A 24,081-nucleotide genomic window follows, 5' to 3' on the forward strand; every position below is an offset into this window, starting at 1 on the left:
GTCAGTACAACTGTTACATTTTAGAAAAAGTAATGGATTTCCATGACGTAAAACAACTACAACACGGTACACGGGGTGAAACGGGCTCTGTCGCCCCCTGTTGATATCAGCTAATATTACTACCGAATGATTGGACGTGATATAAACTATCCGCCTCTTGTCGCTGTTGTCTCCTGCGGCGTGCGGAGAAAGCCAGTCAAAAAACTGTAAAATGGCGTTTACCACCCAAGGAACAAAGAAAAAAGTTTGCTACTACTATGACGGTGAGTACTCGTGTGTCTCTACTTTAAAAAGCGAGCGTGCGGATGAATGAAATCCGCCACTTCGCGCCAACAATGGTTGCAGTTTATTCCACCTCTTGCTGGCACGTTAGCTAACCTAGCTAGCTTTGGTCGCAGGCGGCTCTCATCATCCCAGTCTTACACATTGTCGCTAAGTCCACACGGAGTATACATACCCTAATAGTAGCGGCTCGGTGTTCCCAAATGCGCAGGTTTCCCTTAAAGTGTATTTTAAGCATTTTGTCTACCAGATGTTTCTACTTGAACTAGAGTAGTTTACCTTACTAGCTAACGAGCTAACAATGGGGATACGAGTTCTTCATAGTCGCCGCAATTAACGGCAACGCCAAGCTAGCATTTAAAATGGCTCATCTAGCTTCCTTCAAATGCTAGAGAGGTCGGTGTAAAATAACGTCTTGGTCGACATTAATCGCTGTGTTACAAAGCGCCACCATGTAACTGTAGCTGGGCACTTTGTCCAGTTTCGAAAGAAGCTATTTTACTTCAGTGTTTCGGAGTTTGGAGGATAATAATCGACGTGCACGATGGTATTGTTGAACGCATTCACGACCCTTTTACGTGCATAAACCTGTTCTGAACAATACGAAGTCATGTTAGTGTTTGCCGTTTGTTTAACCTTTGCACGTAAAATAGACAAAAAATCCAACGTGCTATTTTTGATTTCTTTCCATTTCAGGTGACGTCGGTAATTATTACTATGGTCAGGGACACCCCATGAAGCCTCACCGAATTCGCATGACTCACAACCTGTTGCTCAACTATGGCCTCTACAGAAAGATGGAGATATATGTAAGTAATCTTACAGTTATAGTCAAATTACAAGACCTCACTAGTTGTTCTTGTGTGTCCCAGGAACTTACTTATCCTCTGTGTTTCAGCGTCCACACAAAGCAAGCGGAGAAGAGATGACCAAGTATCACAGTGACGATTACATCAAATTTCTGCGTTCAATTCGACCGGACAACATGTCAGAGTACAGCAAACAAATGCAGAGATGTAAGTTTATTCAGAGAGGTAGTTTGTGTTGGTAGAATATTGGTTTTGTATTCAGCAAAATAACTGTACGTGGTGAAATGAGCACTAGTGTTAATGTTTATTCCACTGCTTCACAGTTAATGTGGGAGAGGACTGTCCAGTGTTTGATGGCTTGTTTGAGTTCTGCCAGCTCTCAGGAGGGGGCTCTGTTGGTAAGTTGTTCCTCTTTAAGTGCTGCTCAGACAGTGACATGCTGTGTTGGAGGGCAATCATGGCATCATTGCCCCAGTAATCTGGTAAATTCAGTCCAAGCAGACTGCTAATTATTTGATGTTTTCCAGCTGGTGCGGTGAAGTTGAACAAACAGCAGACAGACATTGCTATCAACTGGGCTGGAGGCCTGCATCACGCCAAGAAGTCTGAGGCCTCTGGGTTTTGCTACGTCAACGACATTGTACTTGCTATTCTGGAGTTACTGAAGTAAGTACAAAAGCACACAGCCACGCAAGTACAGCTTTGTTTTGCTTATGTGTATGATACTCTGCATGGTTGATCAAATCTGATACAGTCAGGGTCTAGTTGTTTTCCTAATCAGGCACGTGTTCTCAGAAAGGGTGATAAATATCATTTTAGAATACTGGCAAAATCCAAAATAAGTTTTTCCTCATTGCCTAGATTGAATATTTAAGTTAAAGTATTGTTTCCCTCTTTCTAGATACCACCAGAGAGTTCTTTACATAGATATTGACATCCACCATGGAGATGGTGTGGAGGAGGCCTTCTACACCACAGACCGTGTCATGACGGTGTCCTTCCACAAGTATGGAGAGTACTTCCCTGGAACAGGCGACCTGAGAGTAAGCCTTATTACTATTTAACAAATAAAAGTCACATTGTCATGGTCATAAATTGAGTTCACATTTGCATTATTCTCTTCAGGACATCGGTGCTGGGAAGGGTAAATATTATGCTGTGAATTATCCACTGAGGGATGGGATTGACGACGAGTCATATGAAGCCATATTCAAACCTGTAAGTAAACAAAGACTTGTTGGCTGTTATGCTTTGGTTGTCGAGTTCTGCCGCCATCAACGGAAGCATTTGAGAGTGTTGATGATGTTGTTTGTGTAGATCATGGCCAAGGTGATGGAGATGTACCAACCCAGCGCAGTGGTTCTGCAATGTGGAGCTGATTCTCTGTCAGGAGACCGACTTGGTTGCTTTAACCTCACCATTAAAGGTGAATCAAAGCATCTCTGTTCTAATGACATGTCAGACAATTTGGTCTGCAGCTGTCTTGAATTAAGTTTAACTGAGAAACAAACCGATGTTCTCCCATTTTAAATGTTTTTTTTATTTTTGTTCATGCTGTACTCAGGCCATGCTAAGTGTGTGGAGTACATGAAGAGTTTCAACCTGCCACTGCTGATGCTTGGCGGGGGAGGCTACACCATCCGTAATGTGGCACGCTGCTGGACGTATGAGACTGCCGTAGCCCTTGATACCTCCATCCCCAATGGTGAGTCTTTTTATGTGTGGCTCTGAATCTAATCGGTCTGGTTTTCATTTGAGAGAAGATTTCTCTTTGGTGGTAATCAACACAGTCTCTGTAAACTAATCCATTATACATGAATAGAAGATAATTAAATATTGATGAAATTGTCAGCTAGATCCTTTGATCATTAATCAGCAATACCTTTAATTAGCATTAGTTTCTCAGTAGACATGAAGCATTCTTATTATCCTCATACAAACAATACAATAACTTAATATTCATTAAATGGTGACAAAAAAATGTTAAACTCAACTTGACAGAGCTCCCGTACAATGACTACTTTGAGTACTTCGGGCCAGACTTCAAGCTCCACATCAGCCCCTCCAACATGACAAACCAGAACACCAATGACTACCTGGAGAAGATCAAGTGAGTGCATTAAACTGACATTCAATTATTATTTTTTTTTTCTTTTGTATTTTGAAAAAGTTGAGAACTTGGCTGTCAGAGGAACAGGTTTGTGTCTCAGGTTTATGGGCTAGTATGTTCAACCTGCACTCTGTCCTCTAGGCAGCGCTTGTTTGAGAACTTGCGTATGCTGCCCCATGCCCCGGGAGTCCAAATGCAGGCCATCCCAGAGGATGCCGTACAGGAGGACAGTGGTGATGAGGAGGAGGATGACCCCAACAAACGCATCTCCAGTAAGAATCTCTCACAGTTGTAATTTTCTTTCACATCACACAAGATCTCCAGCATCTTGCAGTTAACTATGAAACGGTAGATTTCCATGTTTTGATTTAACCCCTCTGTTAATGTTCAGTCCGTGCTCATGACAAGAGGATAGCATGTGAGGAGGAGTTCTCTGATTCCGAGGACGAAGGTGAAGGAGGCCGCAGAAACGCAGCCAGCTTCAAGAAAGTCAAGCGAGTCAAAACCGATGGAGAGAAAGAGGGAGAAGAAAAGGAGAAGAAAGGTGAGGAGGAAACAAAAGGTATTTATCAATTTTTTTCTTCTCACTCCATCTTGATTTCATCTTCAACAGCTTATCCGGTGTAGGGTTGGGGGGCAACAGCTTCTCACTCATTTTGTCATATAAAAAGATATGTGCAACCTGTGATTTAGCATTCTAAGTCAGATCAGTGTGAGGCTGTGTTGTCATGACCACTACAATTTGCTTTTCTGTTATAGAGGTAAAAGAAGAGGAGAAGGTGCCAGAGGAGGAGAAAATGGATACATCAAAGTGAGGAAACACTGCAGAAACTTATTGGCCTTGTTGTTAACAAAGTGGCTTGTGTTAAACACTTTTTTTTCTGTCCTTTTTAGGCCAAAAGAGGAGTCCAAGACACCTTAAGGTCCTCAGCATCCATCGATACCATTGCAACACATCTTAATGCAAGGTTGCTTTGGATAAATCGTCTTTCCAGGTGGCTGCTGTGGAAATCAGTGAAGAACTATATCTTTGTAATGAGACCCCACTCTCTCAAAATAAGATCTGGGTCTAAACATTTTTCTAGGACTACTTTTCAACCTTAGCATTTTTTTGGACCGAGGTCAAAATGAGTATTGTTTTTTTATGCTTTTCCTTTTTTATTATTAATCTTTTTATTCTATGACACTTGCTTTTCCCTTGTGATGCAACTGTGTAAAATGGTGTAGTACATGTATGCTTTTATATATCTGATGGATTTAATTTATTTAAATCAGATATTTTGGCTACTGTTTTGTTTCACTCTCACTTTTGTCATGTGTCTTTTGAATATGCAGTTGAAGCATGTTTATACAATGGATCCTTTTCTGTAACGCATTTTATCACTGGTTTTGCCTGCTCAGGTGACTGAGAGTGGTTAAGAGGATTGTGTACCTGAATACCTTTTTACATGGCACAGTGTAAGTAAATTACTCCTATATTTTTGGGACTCCTGCCACACAATATTTAAATTGTTTGAGTCCTGTCACGTGATTGCCCGTGTCAGGTTTAGATTCCACTGAAATTTGAACTTGACTTTCCAGAGTTAGCACTCAGTAAAATGGGAAGCAAGACAAATGCTAACATTCATTTATTGTATATATTTGTATTCTGAAATTGAGTAAAAGTGTCAAAGTGTCATTTAAATCTGACAGGCCCTTGTGTGCATTGACCACATTTTTAACACCAATAAAACCTGCCCTAAAAAATTACGTAGCTTTGTTCTGTAAAGTTTTTCAAAATAAGATTGCTAATAAAATGTTAACTCTGGTCTGATGGAATAATTGACACAGCTACATTATTAAAAAAAAAACATTTTAATGTCAAGATACAGGTGACAGAACTCGGTTTTTAAGACAACCAGTACACACACAAAAAACAAACCATTAAATACCAGTAGTATTTTATCAGATGTAAATAAAATTCCATTTCTAACTTGGGTCACCCATTTCAATTTATTGAGTTGAGCAAAGAAGTTTGCAACCTATGTCATTAGGTTCAGAGCCATGCACTCTGCGCCACAGCCGTGTCCTCCAGCAGTTCGTCCTCCAGCAGTTCATCCTGCTCTGCAGGCTCAGCTCCAGCATTGCTCTCTGGATCTCGTGCTGGAGGTAATGATGGGGTTTCAATATGTCGCTGAATGCGTACCTGAAACAACGTGAATTTAAGTTAAGAAGAGAAGATCACATGTGTCAATACTATTGGCAAAGGTCATGATAAAATCACAACTGACTAGTTTAAAAGTTACTGATTTTTGTGCTGTAGTTTTGTATCGTATCAAGTTTCATATTTTAGACAACACATTAACATGTTTAAGGTAAAAAAATCTGCCCATTTATAGCGATGGCAGGGTTGGTAATTAGAGCTGTCCAAACGATTATTTTTCAAACGAATAATCTAGCGATTATTTTTTTGAGTAATCTAACGATTATTTTTATTGATTATTTTTTATATTTTATTAACGTCAGTTATCGATTACTTCACAATACTGTAACTATTCAATATTTAAACATTCTTTAACATGGCACTTGGCACAAATTAATGAGACCAACATCTGCGTAGTGCAATGTACTGTTATGAGCCTCAAATAAAATTAAAGAGAGAGACATCACAACAGTTAATTCTTCTGATACTTATTTTTGTTATTAGCCCATTGTTATTATTAATCAAATGTATGGTATATGGCTATGAAGGATTGGGTTTAACGCGAATAAACACAATTATTTCCTATAAATTATTCACAATAAAAGTACCCCATACTTTTTTATTTTAAAGCTTTTATTGTGAAGCGGCAGAAACCGGAAACCGGTTTTCATGAGCGTTAGCTTAACACAGGAAACCGTTAAAAAAAGAAAAAGACGTTTTCTGAAAGTAGTAAGAGAGAAAGTAAACTCCAGACCACAGAGTTTCAGTGCGAAGCTACAAAAGTCCTGAGAGCGGAACACAGAGACTTTTAAAAACGTCTTTGCTGCTCAGACATGATGAGTCTCTCACAGAGGGGAGAAGGGGGGCTGTCCCGGGCCGCAGTCGCCCGGCCGCTGTCACTCAGCCCTGCAGGAGCTGCTGCTGACAGACGGGCAGAGACGCTTACGGAACGGAGTCGGTGTGGATTTAATGATAGCTTGTTAGCGTATCGTTCACGTGTCGCATCTACGATTGCCTGTTCATATTACTTTAAAAAAAAATCTACTTTAAAGGGACTTAGGGCAGGATTTGTGAAAAAATAAACATTCACTTTAAGTCTTTTAATGCTAATGGGTGATGAAGCGTTCAAAACCAAAAAGAATGAGACCACACACATATCTCCCCATTGCCTTGAACAGGCTGTGTGCTGCATGATGTACTGCAATTCGTGGTCCGAATTTCCCGCGCAGTCCGGCGGATGTGACGTCAAATGACGCTGAATGCGCGTACTCGACGGCTTGGAGACCAGAAGAAGACAAGCGCGGTGGACTCAAGTACTGTATGTGTAGTAATGGACTCTGCTTCGGCCGGAAAACGACCCACCACCACACAAAGTCCACTACAAAGTAATACCAAGAAGAAAACGAAGGTTTTATCAGCGGCAATTCGTCATCCTAAAGTTACACTAAAATAAACACTTGTTTACTTACTTCGTCGCTTGACATGATGCTGTTCGCAGATGTATGCTACCAATGTAGTTCCGCGGAGGCATGTGCGGAGGGCTTGTAGTAAACAGTCACGTGAACAGCGAGTAAATAAATAACCGTGTCCAGGCCCGGAGTGGCTAATCGGGAGGACCGGGACAATTCCCGGTGGGCCGGTCTGACTTTTGGGCCGCGAGGGCCGGTGTTCAATTATTATTTTTATTTATTTTTGTGCCGGTGTTCAGTCATGGCACTGAGTGGAGTGGGTATCACGTGTATGCGTCGCGGGGATTCCCGCAGGTAAATAGACACAAGAACCCAGCCGAACTCTCGGCCCTGATGCCCCCAGACCATGGTGAAAAGCCCGCGGTCCTCACTAAAACACAGGCCCGCCCAGGTCCACAAGAGTCCACACAGGCGGACTCTCCGTCGAACGCGAAACGCCAAGACGCGCCGCACGCAAACCAGCCGGGAAACAGACAGCTGAACACGGCCGAACTATGGGCACTTGTGCCCCCAAGGCTGTGTGAAAAGCCCGTGCAGCTCACTTAAGCACCGGCCGGTCCAGGTCCGCGCCACGCCACAATTACGCACAGCGAAGCCGGACTTCTGCTCCGTCCGTACACACGTAAAACACTCGGACGCGTTGCGGGGATTCCCGCAGGTAAATAGACACAAGAACCCAGCCGAACTGTCGGGACTATCACCCTCAGAGCTGGCTGAAAAGCCCGCGGACATCGGTCAAACACCGGCCCGCCCAGGTCCACAAGAGTCCACACAGGCGGACTCTCCGTCGAACGCGAAACGCCAAGACGCGCCGCACGCAAACCAGCCGGGAAACAGACAGCTGAACACGGCCGAACTATGGGCACTTGTGCCCACAAGGCTGTGTGAAAATACACGGAATTACAAGGCTTTAGAGAACAGTGCGCTATTGTATGCTTAACATGTAAAGTTATAATTACATTATTTTAATATAATAGGTCGTGATCTAAAGTGGGCCGGTCTGAGGTATGAAACTCCAGGGCTGAAAATGAGTCCCACTCCGGCCCTGACCGTGTCACAGCATCAGCTGCACTGAAGAGTTTGTGCGCGCTACCGCGCCGGCTTGGCAGATGGCTGCAGTTACCCTAACGGCCGTCGTGTCACTGTTGAGTCTTATTTCTTGATCCTGCCCTAAGTCCCTTTAACTGGGCCACTGTTTAAGCCAACCTTCAACCATAGATCAAACCATGTGATCATGCATGAGACGAGGCAACAGTCACCACACAGCTCTGTTCAGGTCGAGAACACTGGCCTCTCTTCGCCTGTATTAAACTAAGTAATAGTGGATAAAATGAAGCCATGTCATTTTACTGTTAAAACTGACTTGATTCAATGTATTGTTATTACTAAGTCCTGTAAATAATGGTGTTATGCAATAAATGAATGCAAGCGTTACGTACTTATTTGAAAGGCTAATTCGTAAAGACATGCAGGTGTAACTTTAAACAGTACAGTATGTTATTCTAAATAAAAATACCACAGTCAGACAGGAGAGTGCTGATTTCTCTTGTAAATATATTCACTTCCCCTCAAGTGAATTCAGCTCAAAATACAGCGTGTCCTGTTAACTGCCTGGGTGGATTTTTCAGTTCTATGTTAAAGGTTTTAGAAATTCACAGTTTCAACTTTTTTCTTTTTTTTTTTTTCATCGCCACATATACTGTACATATACAATAGTGTCACATTTATATTTATTCTAAAAACGTTTTTAGATGTTCAAAAAAGCAACTGTCTGTGTAAAATGACTTGTGACACAGTAAGATTTGTAATCACACAACAGTCAGTGATCTGAGCTTACCCTCTTGGCCCGAGTCGGCCGCCTCCTGCACGGACAGAGGTAGAGGAATGAAGTACAGGCAGCAAAGCAGCGGAAGGAGAACACCATTTCCACCAGGGACATGAAGATGAGAGGCACCCACAGAATGATGGTGGTCCCCTGGTTGACAAGGAAATATGATGTAATTTACAGCTGATCAACAAACTTTTTTGACAGCAATTCAAGTCAATGTACATACTGCTGATAGATACATATTTATATTCAACTTACATAGATACGGGTGGGGTCAAAGGGGCATTCATATGTGATGCTGGAAGAGCCGACATCCTTATCAGAAAACTTGCAGTGTGTTAGCAGGCCCCATCCTTTGTTAATAATGGCTTTAACCATAGAAACTGACAAGCCCAGAGTAGAGGCAATCGCCAAGAGACCTGCCAGGAAGCTCAAGACCAACAAGACCCACTGCTGCAAAGACAACAACACACAAGTATGTTAGAAAGTAAAAATGCAACACTTGATCTAGTATAGTATATAGTGATCTATATTTAACATGCTTTTCAATGTCAAGCAGATATAAGTGTATTCTTACACACATGCACTCACTTAAACAGAGGGCATGTTCTAACAAGAGCCAGCAACTGACATGTGATTGCTGAATGGAGGAGGGAGAAGCTTTGCCAAATAGAGGGGGAACAGTATTTACCAGAATCCGGTTTCTCTTGTTTTTGGACAAGACAATGGCTGTTATTCCACCAATAATTCCCTAAGGGAAGAAGTTCAACAAAAGAATAAATATATCATTCATCACAGGGACAGGTGCTGTTAAAGATGAAGATGTGATTTTTAAGCACATACTGAGTTTTTGCACCACTTACCACCAATCCTGCCACAATAGCAATGACATTAGAGATGGCGTACACCATGGTCCGGGCCTGAGAGTGCACGTTGATGTGCCTGAGCACAGCGCCGTGCACAAGTGCTCCAAGAAGAAAGTTTACGTGACCCACGAGCACCAGCCCCAGCCCCATCTTCATCAGGGCTTTGTTGTCCTTGAGGTTGGCACAGCATACTCCTACAGGGAGCAGACATGTTAACTTTGTAATCTTAACTTACTTTAGAGCATTGTGACCTCTGCCAACATGTAACAGATAATCAACAAATTAATTACATTGTGTGTACAACATCCATATTGTCCCACTGAAGTATGTGACTCTAATTTCATATAATATCAGTGAAGTGCACATCAGTGTTGTGGACAAGAACCAATACAACATAAAATGACAGTTTAGGATCTGAAATATAGAATGAGATGTAACTGCAGTGCATCGAGAGCTTGTGTGAGAGCTTGTGTGAGAGCTTGTGTGAGAGCTTGCGGTTTCAGCAAAGCAAAAAAAAACCATGCCAATGAGCGACCCCTGCACAGATGGCTGAAGATCTCAGCCACTCCGTGCTGTAATTATCAGAGACAGGGATTGAGGGGGGATAGCACAGCATTATTTTGTTCCTTGTTCCTTCCTTTTAGGAAAGGTGAAGCAGCACCCACCCATAACAGCCCCCCCCCCCCCCCCCCCCCCCCCCCCGGACAAAAGCTTTTGGGTGGGGTGCTATTCTACACCTGGCCTGAGGGGTAGAAACACATATTTACTACTGGACTGTCATTCAAGCCTTCAGCTGGGTGCTGTGACTGGAAAAAAAACCCTCACTGTGTTTTTGGTCATAATAGTGTTACACATTGTACTGTAATGTACAGACCCCAACACAAACAATGATGACATACCTTCATGTAGTGAATTTATGAGTCAAACTCAATATACCTATATTCCAACGTGATATATTTTCTAATAGTTTGACACTTTTATCCTGCTCCTAAGGTTCAACAATAACGATAGGGCGTACAGTGTGGGACCCATACTATAGCCTACTCTTTGGGTCGATAACTGACCTATCAATAGATAAGCCTATCACTTTTGGTTCCGTCCTCCAAACGCCGTAAAAAATGTACGCTCGAGTTCAGTCAACGACTGCGCAGACCACGCCTAAATACTTTAACATGCGACAAACCCATATATTGTATGACATAAGCATGAAAGTCAACTTACCTAAATTCACCATGGTGGATTTTATACCCGCTTAAATCATATTAGTGTAAAAGTTGTGTTAAAGTCATTTCTGACGACTTTTCTGTCGGATAGTTTCTTCTGCCGCTCACCTGCGGACACACAGCCGTAACCTTCCGCCTACCAGTACGGAAGCTCCGCCCCGTTGCACGTTCCCATTACAACAACAGGAGACATGTTATGTATCTGTTAAAAACTCATTCAAACTGTGTTCCCGGTAAACTATACGATTGACCATCCATACTTATATCGAAATTATAACAATAATACAATAACAATTAGTCTTGTATGAAATAGAATACCACAGCATAAGCTACTGGGGTCTGGCCTACATTAGTTCACGTTTCTTTTGTGTGTGTTTTTGAACACTGCTTGATAATAGGTTGTTTGTTTACTTCCGGGTATTAATCATTGAAACTAATTAGCCTAGCCATGAAGGGTCACTGTTGCTGACTATCTTATTTGCTTTCCATTTGTATGTATAAACCAGTGGTGGAATGTAACTTACTATGTTTAAGTACATGTTTGAGGTATTTGTTTTATGCTACTTCAGACTGCTACTCCACTACATTTTGGATGAAAGTGTTGTAGGTTTTGCTCCACTACATTCATTTGACGGATTTAGTTGGGGTACTTGTTTTCCTTAATGATTTAGATAGATTTAGATGCCAATACAAAACATAAACTACTAATCAATTGTGATATAGGTAAAGCTAATCAGCAGTATACAGTAATTAAAATTAGCCCCACATTTAACTGCAACAATAAAGTGAAGCATATATTAATGACACTTAATATATAATAATAACATATATAATATAATATATAATAATCATAATAAGAATTGCTTTAATTTATATTGCGCCTTTCACGAAACCCAAGGACGCTTTACATAAATGGAGAAAAAAAACTGGCATCCTGATTTCTTTAGCCATTTGATTAAGTAAATGTGACCAAGTCCTCACATAAATAAAATGATGTTGAAAAGAAAGTATTGTGTGCACAATTTTAGGGACAATACCATAAAATATCACAAAGTCATACAAACGTTACTACTGTCTTGGGCATTGATGAAGGATCCACAATCTAATTCTTTTTTAAATTTTTGCTGTTAAATGCCTCCTATCACACAATAAACAACACCATAAAAAAGCATGACTTGCTGCACTGGTGTTCGTTCTGCATGCATGATTTCATAGACATAATTGCCTGCGAGCCTCGTTAGCTCTATTGCCAGCACCTGCCCCTCTGGCCACCTTATTAAAGACACACCAGGGGTAGGAGAGCCATCAGAGTGGTTGGCCCACTTTGAGGTTTGCAATGGGGACAATGGAGCTCTTGCTATGCATCTGTCTTGGACATTTTATTGCTGCTCAATCAGATATAGAATGGCAGCATGCAAGCTTTTTTCATAATTTCCCAGGATTTCTTGACAACATCATGCCTTTTCCATTTGAAAGCAATTTTGATTTCCCTCCACATGACACCGCCTTGAGCTCTTGGCGATTTTGGAATCCTGACTTTCAGAGGTTCCCTGAATTACCTTCCGTCATGATCGTTCCCAGAGTAGAGGTGTTTTGCGATGAATCCAAGTTAACGCTGCTGGTTGGTAAGCACTCCAATGGTCTTGTACTAACTGGAGAGGAGATCCAGTTGGGTGATGGCTGCAATACCAATGGGGAGCTACCAAACAAATTTGTCTTCACTTACAGTTTGGATCAGTGCGGAACTACACCTGTGGTGAGTTGACCACCTTCTTCAATACTTTTATTGTTTTTCCCCACCGCAGATTTTGTAAAGGTTTTTCTGATGCTCTAGATGCACAATGGCAAGACGATGTTTACCAACGTGCTCAACCTGAATCTCCAAACTCCAAACACCTGGTGGAACGCTCCTACCACAGTGCACATCTCCTGCATCCCAAAGAGGTGCTGTTGAGTTACCAATGTATTTTATAAGTTGTACCATATACCAAACCGTATTAAAAGAAACTCTCTGTTCAGTTCCTATCCAAACTACTTTAGCCCCATGACATTTCCTGAGACTGGCAAGACCTTTAACATCAAAACCATGAATCGTGAGTGATAACATGAGTTAAGAATATGCTGTTGGACTGGATCGTTTCATTTGTTACAAATGGTTGTGTTCTTGTTCCTGCAGCATCCTGGACCAGCGCTGCAGTGTCTAATACCTATGAAAGAGGTCAGGTTGTCAACCTCCAGGTTTCAGCCAGAAGCAGGCCAGAGCTACAGCAGCTTTTCATCCAGTCCTGTTTTGTGTCTGGGTTTCCTGACTCGCAGACTAGACCCAAACATGCAGTCGTAATGAATAAAGGGTAAGCAGCACTGTCTGGATTAATTTGTTTGTCCCATGATGAGCTAATCAGCTGTGACTATTGTTGCCATCTTCTAGGTGCACAGCCCCACTGGGTTCTTCTCATGCTGTTGTACAATTTGTAGCCTCCAACAGCGCAGATGTAGTTAATTTGGTTCTGAATACATCGTATCTAATTTCTGAGGTGAGTGTGGATAAACTGCCCCCCCCCCCCCCCCCCCCTTTTCTCCCCCTGGACATTTTTCTGTTCTAACTGTACAACCCTCTGAACTCTGCTTTTGAAGCTGTACATCCACTGTAGTGTCCTGATCTCAGACCAGGGTGTCAACTTTGGCTCTAAATCCTGCAACTATAACCTGTTCCAGTCAAGGTATTTGTACATGAATCAACTGTATTGACTATATTACACTTTTCCTTTTTGTTTAAAAAAATAAAATAAAAATTAGTCTTTTTCTTTCAGATGGGTGGATCTAAGTGGAAATGTAGAAGTATGCGAGTGCTGTAGCTCAAAGTGTAAAGGTCTGTCGGGCAAAAACCTTCCTGAAGGTCAGTGCTTTTTGGCAAAATGTGACATGTATTAACTTTTGCTTTTTCTAGTCTTGACTCCATAATTTACTAAGCATGTCGTTTCAGATGCCAAGGCTATTGTCAGCGCCGGCCCCTTAGTCATTGTAGAGAAACCTATAGCGACAAATCTGGCACCTTCTGTCTCTGAACTCCAAGAAAGCGCCAGCACTCCTGTAACTGCAGTAATGCAGTCTGATCATGCAGCAACTGAGGACATTGTAGTTTCTGGTCATTCTGTATCAAGACCCCCTCAAGGTGTGGTGGTCATAAGTCAAGACCCAGTTTCCCTACTGACTCTCTGGCTACCTGGACAACTGCAAGATACGGAACAGGGTGCGACGATGAACTCTGTGTCCGATGACTCCAAATACCTTTCTGAGCTGCAACCTTCAAACATTCTAAATGCACTCTCAAATGAGCCTGGTGATCTTGAAACTGAGCTAGGAAGTGACGGTCGTCTGTGGGATTTGACTCTTACACTGGTTGATGGCGTGGCAATTCCTCCACAAACGGAAAAGGCATCTTTTGCAGAAGACTCTCAAAGGAAAAGGCGTTTTGAAAGATCTGGAGTTTCTGATGCTGAGGCTCCACAAGAGGTTGATGTCCCCCTGACGGTTAATGTCCAAAAGAGTGCTTTAAACCAAATGATTGAGGAGCTGGCAGGTGCAGCTGTGATGTCCCAAGAAGCAAATGATGCACAGCCAATAATTCGCTCCAAACTTGAGTTTACCAAAAGCATTGATGGATCGCGCTCTCTGAGTTATGAGCAAGAAGTTGCACAAAGAAAAGGGGTTGCCAGAAGATATGGGATTCAAAGAGAACTTGAGCCCAGACGCAGAGGTCTGCACTCAACTTTCCTGGATTTGTTGAGGTAATGTTGTAATATCGGTATGTTCTGTGCATGTGACGATGACTAATATTTGCCTTCTAAATCTTATCCTCAGGAGGCTGGATGGAGCAGAATAATTGCATCTTAATGAGAACATTCTATGGCACTTAAATAAACGGATTGCACAATAATCCAGTTGTATTCACTCGCCTGTTCTCCCCTGTGACCCATTCAGTGTTTAATGTCTCTAAAGCCCCACAACATAAAACTGTTTTCAATGTCCTGTACATACTGTACTTTGGCTGCTTCAGTGAGGTCAATATTACACTTCTGGGTTGTTTAGGATGATATTGAAGTGACTAACATTCAAATATTGTCATCAAAAAACAAGCGTACTTCGTATAACATGAGGCATGTCGTATTTCCTGCAACACAGGTGTGTGGTTCCTGTGAGGATTTTATGTCCCAGAACATGGGGAGGTGCAAATGTATAAAAACAGCCTCAGCAGAGAAGCAATATCCATGAAAATATATTAACTTAAAAAAAAAAATAGGTAGATTTAGTATTGTTCCACCAACCTGCCCAAGGACGCAGGTGGAAAATGGCAAGTTTGCTAAAACCTGGTGCGATGCATATCGTTTTAAATAAGGTGAATGTTTTGTGCACTGTCCCTGTTTAAATAAAACACATTTACAAAAGTGCTGCTAATGTTAAATTGTTTGTGTGATTTGCATATTTTATATATGGGGATATGTTTTATTTAACTCCAAGGATAACTATATTTTATTTATAGAGTAACAGGCCGGTTTCTTTTTATTTACATCCACCCTTCTAAGTCTAAAAACCCTTTCCCACAGCATGGCTGTGGGAGCCTTTTGTATCGTCACCCAGATGTCGCTGTGGGGAGCTGGGCTCCGTAGTTGGGACGCGCTCCCTTTTACACCGCATGCTCAGTTTGTGTTTTGGTTTTTTTACCCCTCCTATCCCATGTTGACCCTGGCCACGATTTCCTCCGCACTGCCACTCTCTATAAAGTCCACACGCGTCTCCTCGCGCAGTCTCTTTCCCTGACCACAAAACAACCGTGAGTGTCTAACTCACCGTTCTTGAAAAACTTAAATAAAAAATATAAAAAATATAAAATCCACAAAATCTTTATAAAAACAAGCACTGATACTTAAAGAAATAAAAACGTTAAAAAAAAGCAAAATATTAATTTATAAAAATACTGGAAACAACAGGCCTCGGGCTTTATCCGAAGAAGAGATCATTTACAGCGTGATTTTTCAGGTTTGACATTTTCTCAACAAGCTGGACCACAAAGCCAGCTTTTTTTTTTCTTTTTTTCATTTGAGGCGCAGTTTGGACTCGGCGTGACACTCATATCGGTATTTTTTCTGGTGATTTTTGAGCGAAGTCTGGCGTTCATTCATATTTTGAAGTCCGAGTTATGAACACAGCGACCGGGAGTTATCCGATGGCTTCTCTCTACGTTGGCGACCTGCACCCCGATATCACGGAGGCTATGCTGTATGAGAAATTCAGCCCAGCCGGACCGGTGCTCTCCATTCGGGTATGCCGTGACATGATCACCCGACGATCCCTCGGATACGCTTATGTGAACTTCTCTCAACCCGCTGACGGTAAGAAAAACACTGCAACGACCAATGCATTTTGAACATATTGGCAATTGCATGCAGAAAGAAAGCATGCATCCTTCAAATATTGTCAATGTCAGCATATGCTTTCAATGTCAATCGTCAAACTGTGCATAACCAAACGCAAAACCAGGGACACGGCCGTGAATAAAAACTGGGCATTAAGTGAACTAAGTGATATTTTTGCTGTCTAATAAGCCGAGCAGTTCCACAGACTGGTTGGAGCATTCATTTTGACCCATATAAGAATGCCCTACTTATTGTAAAGCTTAGGCTACTCCTCATACTAATACTGTGTCACTACCTCACACACACACAGTTATTTTATACCCATCATTTGGGAAAACTAACTATTATTATATTATATTATTATTTTTATTTTTTGTAGATCTGACTTATTCTGCACAAAACAACTCATTTCTATTTAAAGGGACACAGAGGAAAAATTGAAACCCATTGCCCCCTGCTGCCACTGAAAGCAAGAGAAGGGACAAGCACAGCTGAACAATAACCCCTGCACTGCCTGCTTGACATGTCTCTTGAGTATTGGTACCTGCATTAATATGAAAGACTTGATATTTGATATTAATGTTTGGATAAAATCCCAGTAACTTTTTTTTAACTTCAAGAATTTTATAAGAGTCATATAGTTGGTTTACCTTGACTATCTTAACCACTTAACATGTCAAGTGTTGAGTGGTGTATTGATATGTGTGTGTGTGTATATGTATTGTATGGTAGCATTGAGCAGTAGCAGCAGGTGTTGTTGTTGCTCCAGGGGGCAAGTGATACTTTTTACACTGTTTGGACCTTTCTGCCTCTTGTATCAACGTTAAACACCTGTCACAATTTCTGTGTTTGACTTAGTCACCAAAAGCTAGAGTAACGGTAGTTTACAACTGGGAGCTGGTGTCATTCACTTGAGTAAGTGTAAGAAGAGCCAAAAGTGAGAAGATGCCATGTGTTACTGGACGTGTAGACAGGGTGGTGGTACTGGTAGCTGTATGATATTTCAATGGAGTTTTCATCATATGCCTGTAATTCATCATACATACATCGGATTTAGTGCAGCGTAAAAGAGTAGACATGGTTCTTTGCAGTGTCTGCTAGTTGTGTTAATGTCGTGGCTTTATGTGTAAACACAAATGAGACCCAGTGTTGCTCATCTGAGCATTCTTGTTGAGTGTCTCTTCCCCATCAATGGCAGAGAATGCTCTACTCACACTCCATGCCAGCACATACCTCCCAGGACCCCTCTCTAAATATAGAACGTATTTCTGAGCAGGCGAAAATTTGCCTGGCAGTAATACTTTTTAGGTTCTTAACACGATAGAAACGGTTAACAAGGACGAGTGATTAAATGCTGTCAACATTTTACCGAATGACATCACTTAGAATATAGGTGATGTTTTACATAAAACACTTTAGGCCTTTTTTATTTCCCACTCCTGAACCTTCCAGAAGACCACATGTTTGACAGCAGTCACACACCTTCTCTGAGCACACGGGCTGTGAAGTACAATTGCAAGCCAAACTGCTGATGCCAGCAGACGCAAGGCAGCTCCGTTTTGTTTACCAGACACTTTTAGCTGGAAAGCCTGGCCTGTGTGTGTGTGTGTGTGTGTGTGTGTGTGTGTGTGTGTGTGTGTGTGTGTGTGTGTCTGGTACTGTGGAGTGACTGAACAAAAGGTTGTTTTGGCATGTGTGCCCACATAGACATGAGAGTTAAAGCTATAGACAGATGGTATAAATTGAACCCAGGTGACTAAACTGGCATAAAAGAAGACATAATGATTAGAGCAAATTAAACATATCACATCTTAACACCGCACTTTAAGCCCGTTTTTGTTATCTGACGGCCTGCCGGACTGCTACTGAAACTGGCCTGGGACGGATGAGGCCCATCAGCATGGGGTGAGTTAGGGAAGGGCTACATGTGCTGCCCACTGCAGCTGTCCCCACACTTGTCCCAGCTGCTCATCAGCCACATGGTCTACTGCAATATTTGAACCATGTTACATGTGCCTTGTTAACGTCCTTACAGCAGGGATTCTTCATTATCACACATAGTACACTACTAAACTAAACTAGCACTCATCACTGACTCCGTGTTATTTCTGGATGTTATTAAAGCAATGCTGTGTTTGTGGTTTAAAGGGACGGCTGCATGAAAGCCCTATAGGTGTATGTATGAGTCTTGACCATGATTGATGGAAGCATGAGTACATTTGAGTGACTGATATGTTTTCAGACTCATGGCTCCATGTAAACAGCCAGCCGTGACCTTTCCCTCCACCTCTCTGCCCCCTCCTCCCTTCAGCTGAGAGAGCTCTGGACACCATGAACTTTGACGTGGTGAAAGGGAAGCCAATCAGAATCATGTGGTCCCAAAGAGACCCCTCCCTTAGGAAGTCTGGAGTGGGCAACGTGTTCATCAAGAACCTTGACAAGTCCATTGACAACAAAGCCCTGTACGACACCTTCTCTGCCTTTGGCAACATCCTCTCCTGCAAGGTACAATTATGATAAATGTGACTGAGGCAGATTGTTTCTTTTATGCCATATATATTCACACTTTTGGGAAAACTTTTGCTGCTTAGAGATTTCACATATACACATGGAATATTATCATGCACTTTAAATATTATCATGTTAACTCATACACCATATCTCCTTCTTTTTCCAACAGCTACTCACGTTGTAGCAATGCTTCCACATTTTGAGAAATACTTTGATTGGCTTGCGTGCAGAAGGACAATACCACTCTGACAGTTGAATATGAAGCTACAGCTAGTCGCTGGTTAGCTTAGCATAGACTGGAAATGGGGCAAGCATCTAGCCTGGCTCTTTCCAAAGGTAACAAAATACACCAGTCTAAAGCTCACTAATTTAAGGTTGAGCATATCTTGTTGAAGTAATGTGTAAAACTGGCAAATAACCGTAAAAACACAAGATGACACCTTTACACTGTGCTTTTTGTATGGATTAAACAAACAAGATATAACGTGTTAATTTAGATAGAGCCAGGCTAACTTTTCCCACTTTTTTCTTGGATTTATGCTAAGCCAGACTAACTGGCTGCATCTTCATATTATGTCATGGTGCCCATCTACTGGACACATTTCTATATGCATATACCCTCCTCTGCTCCAGGTGGTGTGTGATGAAAATGGCTCCAAGGGATACGCTTTCGTCCACTTTGAGACCCAGGATGCTGCTGATCGTGCCATTGAGAAGATGAATGGCATGCTTCTGAATGACCGCAAGGTGTGAGTGTCCGGTCATCTAGGAACTGGGGTCAAAGGGGCATTCATTGTCGAGGGTCTCTTGAAAAGTCTTTTGAAGAATTTAGATTGAATTTGAAAATCATTGTGAAATGTCCAGTTGTAGAGGGTGCGGTACTTATTAAGAATATGATAAAAATAGTACAGTTACTGTTATATTTGTGTATAAAGCTGACTTGTTTGTGCTACACGTGTTGAGTGAACTGACTTTTTGTGTCTTTTTGCAGTTGGTGAGTTTGTGTGTGAATAATCTGACTAATAAGCTCATCTCTTGCTATTGCCAGTATGAAGATAACCTCTGACCTGACAGATAGCAAACTTAAAGCTCGTATCTTCCCAACCAGGCGCATTTTCCGTTGCCTCATTTGTCCAATTGCTGGTCACCCATCTTGGAGTGTTGGCATGTGTGTGTGTGTGACCACGCTTGTGTGTTTTAGTGATGGATCGAATGCAGGAATGCAATACTGGATGGCGGAAGGGGAGAGGTCGTCCCAGCAAGGTATATAAGCTCATTTGGTCCTCCTCAGCTTTACTTTGTACTGTGAGACTCTGTTCCTCCATCCCTCCCCATCCACCTCCTCATCAAGTTTTGGACCAAGAATTAAGATGGTTGTCACTGTGATGTCTAGCATGCCGACATATCTGCCTGCCTCTGGTGATATTAACAGCAGTTGGATGGTCTTTTTTTTTTTTCATTGTTTACTCCAGGAATGTTGAGTCGCGTGATAAATGTAGCTGTGAATTTGTTTTGTGGGTCTTGTCCCTGTACTCTCTTTTACTCATCGTGCTTGTGTGGTCAGGTCACCCTCTTCCGGATCGTGTTTTTAGATTGGAAAAAGGAAGTCAAAAGAGATGGATCCTGGTTTGTTTTCCGATTTCTGTTAGGACTGTTTTACAAGAGTGTGTTTCGCTGCTCTCCCCTCCGTCTTCAGGTTTGTTGGTCGTTTCAAATCTCGCAAGGAACGGGAGGCCGAACTGGGTGCCAAAGCCAAGGAATTCACCAATGTCTACATCAAGAACTTTGGAGATGATATGAACGATGACCGGTTGAAGGAACTTTTCGACAAATATGGTAAAATAGGACCAGATTCATGGATATTAGTCCAAACGTCATGTGTCCTAGTCTAGTCCACTTATCTGATCTTCAACCCCTGCAGGTAAAACACTCAGCGTGAAGGTGATGACTGACCTCACCGGCAAATGCAGAGGCTTTGGATTCGTTAGTTACGAAAAACATGAGGACGCTAACAAGGTACTTTAGCATGATGGAAATGTACCAAGTGAGTCTTTATTGGTTATTCCTTCTGATAATATAGATTTTTTTCCAAAGGCTGTAGAGGATATGAATGGTACCGAGCTTAACGGCAAGACTGTGTTTGTGGGCCGGGCTCAGAAGAAGATGGAGCGGCAGGCGGAGCTGAAGAGGAAGTTTGAACTGCTGAAACAAGAGAGGATCAGTCGTTATCAGGTCTGTAGAAACGAAGCCCTGAATGAATCAAGTCAATCTTAAAAATATGCCCTGTTAATGTCAAAGAAGTTGCTACATCTGTATCATGACTGTCTGTCTTTACTTTCAGGGTGTTAATCTTTACATTAAGAACCTGGATGACACCATAGATGATGAAAAACTGCGTAAGGAGTTCTCTCCGTTCGGGTCTATTACAAGTGCTAAGGTGGGACTGAGGAAACAGATGTTGTTACTGCATGATGAATACATCAACTGTGTACAATCATGTAAGTTTGAAGGTACTCAGACACAATCTATCTCTTTATTAGGTGATGCTAGAGGAGGGTCGCTCCAAGGGCTTCGGCTTTGTCTGCTTCTCCTCCCCCGAAGAGGCCACCAAGGCAGTGACTGAGATGAACGGACGCATCGTTGGCTCCAAACCCCTCTACGTGGCCCTCGCTCAGCGCAAAGAGGAGCGCAAGGCCCATCTCACCAACCAGTACATGCAGCGTATTGCTGGCATGAGAGCCATGCCGGCTAACGCCATCATTAATCAGTTCCAGCCCACCAGCGGCTACTTCATGCCAGCTGTGCCACAGGTGTGAGAATGTCTGACAAGATAGTGTATGTTAAAGTGGTTAGAATCTATATTTTTAAATTAAATGGATCACATGACCTACTGATAACTATCACCTGAATGTACAGTTCCCCTCAGCATCAAAGTGTAGACTAGCAACGTTAGCGAGCAGCTGGTGAACATAGTGGAGCATTTAATGGATTAAAACATTTAATCATTTCCTACAGCAGTTAGTGGAGACAAAAAAAAGAGCTACAAGAAGAGTGAATGGTGAATTTACAGTTGCCAAGTGGACAAAAACACTGGTAATACATGCTGAAAATAAGTCAAAACACTAACATACTATTTCTATTTAGAATGTCAAGAAAGCTCAAATATTTTCAATTCCATGTTTTTGTAGTGCATTTCTCAGAGGTCACCTTTTGCAAAAATGCCATAGATCAGTGGTCTCAGGCATGTATGACTTTAATGCCATAAATTATACATTTCACTTACTTGTACCCACCAGGCCCAGAATAGGACCACATACTATGCACCCAATCAGCTGGCCCAAATGCGTCCCAACCCGCGATGGCAGCAGCAAGGTGGCAGGGGTCAAGGTGAGCATGATAATGCATTTAACTTTGGTTTACTTTGAGTAACCTAACATACATTGTTATGTTAGGTTGGTGGACCTATTTAAAATATGTTAACGCAATTAAGTCTTGTATTGCAACTCATTGCTTTAGTCGATGTTCTGTCACTCCCAGGTGGTTTCCAAGGGATTCCCAGCTCGCTGCGTCAGCCAGGACCCCGTGCTAACCTGAGACACATGAGTCCCGGTGGCGGAGCACAGGGTCCACGAGGTGTGTTCACTACTAACAACAACTGTCCACAGTGATCACCATCTTTCGTTGACTCAGACTTTAGTATTTTATTGACATTACGTATACAGTAGAGGTTGTCAAGACACTGAATTCTGCTCCATTTTTCCTCCACTGCTAGCCTCTGGCCAGGCTATGGCTCCTCGTCCCTCAATGGGAGTCCCCGGCCCTCGTGCCTTGCCTCCTTACAAATATGCCACCGGTGTCCGTAACCCCAACCCCCAGGTGGTGCAACCTATCGCCTTACAGCAGGTATGGGTGAAAAAAAACAATCACATTATCTTGTGTTCTTCCAAAAGCTTTAAATTATTTTGTCCACGTGTTATTTATCTGTCCTTTTAGGCTCAGCCAGCAGTGCACGTTCAGGGCCAGGAGCCTCTCACAGCCTCCATGTTGGCCGCTGCACCTCCTCAGGAGCAGAAACAGATGCTAGGTAAAAATCCCATGATGTAACGAATGAACTGCAATGCTTTTCAGTTTTTATACAGTTGACCTATTCTCAATTGTTCCAAATAGGTGAGCGTCTTTTCCCACTCATCCAGTCCATGCATGCCAACCTGGCAGGAAAGATCACTGGTATGCTGCTGGAGATCGACAACTCTGAACTCCTGCATATGCTAGAGTCTCATGAATCTCTGCGCTCAAAGGTACTTGACTTACCTCTACCGTTGCCATAATGTCACACTGAAATATCCGTTATCCATATAGTCAGTGTTATTATTCATGTTTGGTGTTATGTTTGTACAGGTGGAAGAAGCTGTCGCTGTGCTACAAGCCCACCAGGCAAAGAAAGATGCCACTCAAAAAGTGGGCAGCATAGCTACTACTGCTGCTGCTGCCACATCCTGAAAGACCATGTGCTGTACTGCATTGGTATGAAAATACATCTGTCATGCTTTTCAAACATAATTTAAGTTTTGTGGTAGAACAGAAAAAGTAATTGTGTTCTTTCAGCACACAGAAGAAGGAGCAGAGATTGAGGGAGATACACTACACTGACTCCACACACCTCTGAAGAATAAGCAAAAATTATGAGAAAAAAAAGGAAAATATAATTTAAAATACTTGAAAATTTCGAAAAATATTGATGTTCACATTTTCTAGTTCTGTAAAACTTTTACACTGGATACCAGAAATATGCAGTAATTAATCTTGAATGATCGGAGAGAAACTTTTTTTCTAAAAGAAATATGAGCCTGGTTCTTCTCCTTTTCTTTGCTTGAACATGTTATGTTTGATTTGAAATGATGGACTCCTCCATCCATCATGTTATCATGGGTGTGTGGTATTCTCAAATAAAGCGATGATATATTAAGGTTACCTCTGTTGTGTTACTTTACTGCTTACATATAACCTTTTTATTCCGTATTCCTGACACACACTTAGCTGTCAATAGTCTGGGGACTGGAGGAGGAGCACAAACAATTCAATTGTATTTATAATGTCATATCACAACAGAAGTTATCTCAGGACACTTAACACATTGAGCAGGAATAGAATAAGTTCATGAGTTAATACATTTTCAAAGTCCCAACATCACCCAGGGGCAAGCGTTACAGCGGTAGTGGCAGAAAAACTGCCTTAATTGGCTTGTAGGCAGAAATCTCGTGCAGACCAGGCCATTGGGTTCCAACTGCATTTGGTGTTGGTTGTAGTAGCAGTAACAGTGGTAGTATTAACAGAAGCAATAGTATCAACAGTAGTAGTCCATGGTGGCAGGCACAGCCACCCCTGAG

The 24,081-nt window shown here is 42.1% G+C and overlaps 3 protein-coding genes across 5 annotated transcripts in view; 2 read left to right on the forward strand and 1 right to left on the reverse strand.

The window, feature by feature from the left end:
• LOC311016390 (putative histone deacetylase 1-B) overlaps window positions 1–5,008 on the forward strand; it is a 42,178-nt gene extending 37,170 nt beyond the window's left edge. The window contains exons 2-15 of one of the 3 annotated variants that reach the window (XM_084014047.1): window positions 207–263; window positions 979–1,091; window positions 1,181–1,298; window positions 1,415–1,489; window positions 1,619–1,757; window positions 1,993–2,134; window positions 2,217–2,309; window positions 2,409–2,517; window positions 2,656–2,796; window positions 3,093–3,201; window positions 3,343–3,473; window positions 3,593–3,763; window positions 3,961–4,012; window positions 4,096–5,008. In XM_084014047.1, coding sequence (XP_083870173.1) covers window positions 212–263; window positions 979–1,091; window positions 1,181–1,298; window positions 1,415–1,489; window positions 1,619–1,757; window positions 1,993–2,134; window positions 2,217–2,309; window positions 2,409–2,517; window positions 2,656–2,796; window positions 3,093–3,201; window positions 3,343–3,473; window positions 3,593–3,763; window positions 3,961–4,012; window positions 4,096–4,123 — 1,473 coding nt within the window. In that variant the 5' untranslated portion in view covers window positions 207–211 and the 3' untranslated portion in view covers window positions 4,124–5,008. Of the gene's footprint in view, window positions 1–133; window positions 264–978; window positions 1,092–1,180; window positions 1,299–1,414; window positions 1,490–1,618; window positions 1,758–1,992; window positions 2,135–2,216; window positions 2,310–2,408; window positions 2,518–2,655; window positions 2,797–3,092; window positions 3,202–3,342; window positions 3,474–3,592; window positions 3,764–3,960; window positions 4,013–4,095 lie in introns of those variants that run through there. The other 2 variants (XM_084014046.1, XM_084014048.1) reach the window with 2 other exon arrangements.
• tmem54a (transmembrane protein 54a) lies at window positions 4,319–10,908 on the reverse strand. The gene is made up of 6 exons (XM_084014077.1): window positions 10,768–10,908; window positions 9,544–9,740; window positions 9,372–9,431; window positions 8,939–9,133; window positions 8,690–8,827; window positions 4,319–5,386 (listed from the first exon to the last, which is right to left on the reverse strand). The coding sequence occupies exons 1-6, from the start codon at window positions 10,778–10,780 to the stop codon at window positions 5,237–5,239; spliced, it is 753 nt and encodes a 250-aa protein (XP_083870203.1). The 5' UTR covers window positions 10,781–10,908; the 3' UTR covers window positions 4,319–5,236.
• Window positions 10,909–15,625: 4,717 nt separating this feature from the next.
• On the forward strand, window positions 15,626–23,665 carry pabpc4 (poly(A) binding protein, cytoplasmic 4 (inducible form)). The gene is made up of 15 exons (XM_084013385.1): window positions 15,626–16,159; window positions 18,495–18,688; window positions 19,328–19,443; window positions 20,391–20,530; window positions 20,616–20,710; window positions 20,789–20,926; window positions 21,036–21,131; window positions 21,235–21,504; window positions 21,991–22,081; window positions 22,232–22,327; window positions 22,467–22,597; window positions 22,688–22,778; window positions 22,862–22,992; window positions 23,093–23,218; window positions 23,300–23,665. The coding sequence occupies exons 1-14, from the start codon at window positions 15,967–15,969 to the stop codon at window positions 23,192–23,194; spliced, it is 1,884 nt and encodes a 627-aa protein (XP_083869511.1). The 5' UTR covers window positions 15,626–15,966; the 3' UTR covers window positions 23,195–23,218; window positions 23,300–23,665.
• The last annotated feature ends 416 nt before the right edge of the window (window positions 23,666–24,081 follow it).

Source organism: Eutrigla gurnardus (genome assembly GCF_963514095.1).
Source record: "Eutrigla gurnardus genome assembly, chromosome: 7".
NCBI classification, from domain to species: domain Eukaryota; kingdom Metazoa; phylum Chordata; class Actinopteri; order Perciformes; family Triglidae; genus Eutrigla; species Eutrigla gurnardus.

Coding starts and splice junctions, on each gene's coding strand:
- pabpc4 (XM_084013385.1), top strand. CDS start 15,967: ATGAACACAGCGACCGGGAGTTATCCGATGGCTTCTCTCTACGTTGGC. Junction 16,160..18,494: donor CTTCTCTCAACCCGCTGACG/GTAAGAAAAACA, acceptor TCCTCCCTTCAG/CTGAGAGAGCTCTGGACACC. Junction 22,328..22,466: donor CGGAGCACAGGGTCCACGAG/GTGTGTTCACTA, acceptor CTCCACTGCTAG/CCTCTGGCCAGGCTATGGCT.
- tmem54a (XM_084014077.1), bottom strand. Junction 9,432..9,543: donor CTATTGTGGCAGGATTGGTG/GTAAGTGGTGCA, acceptor TTCTTCCCTTAG/GGAATTATTGGTGGAATAAC. Junction 5,387..8,689: donor GGCCGACTCGGGCCAAGAGG/GTAAGCTCAGAT, acceptor ACGTTGTTTCAG/GTACGCATTCAGCGACATAT.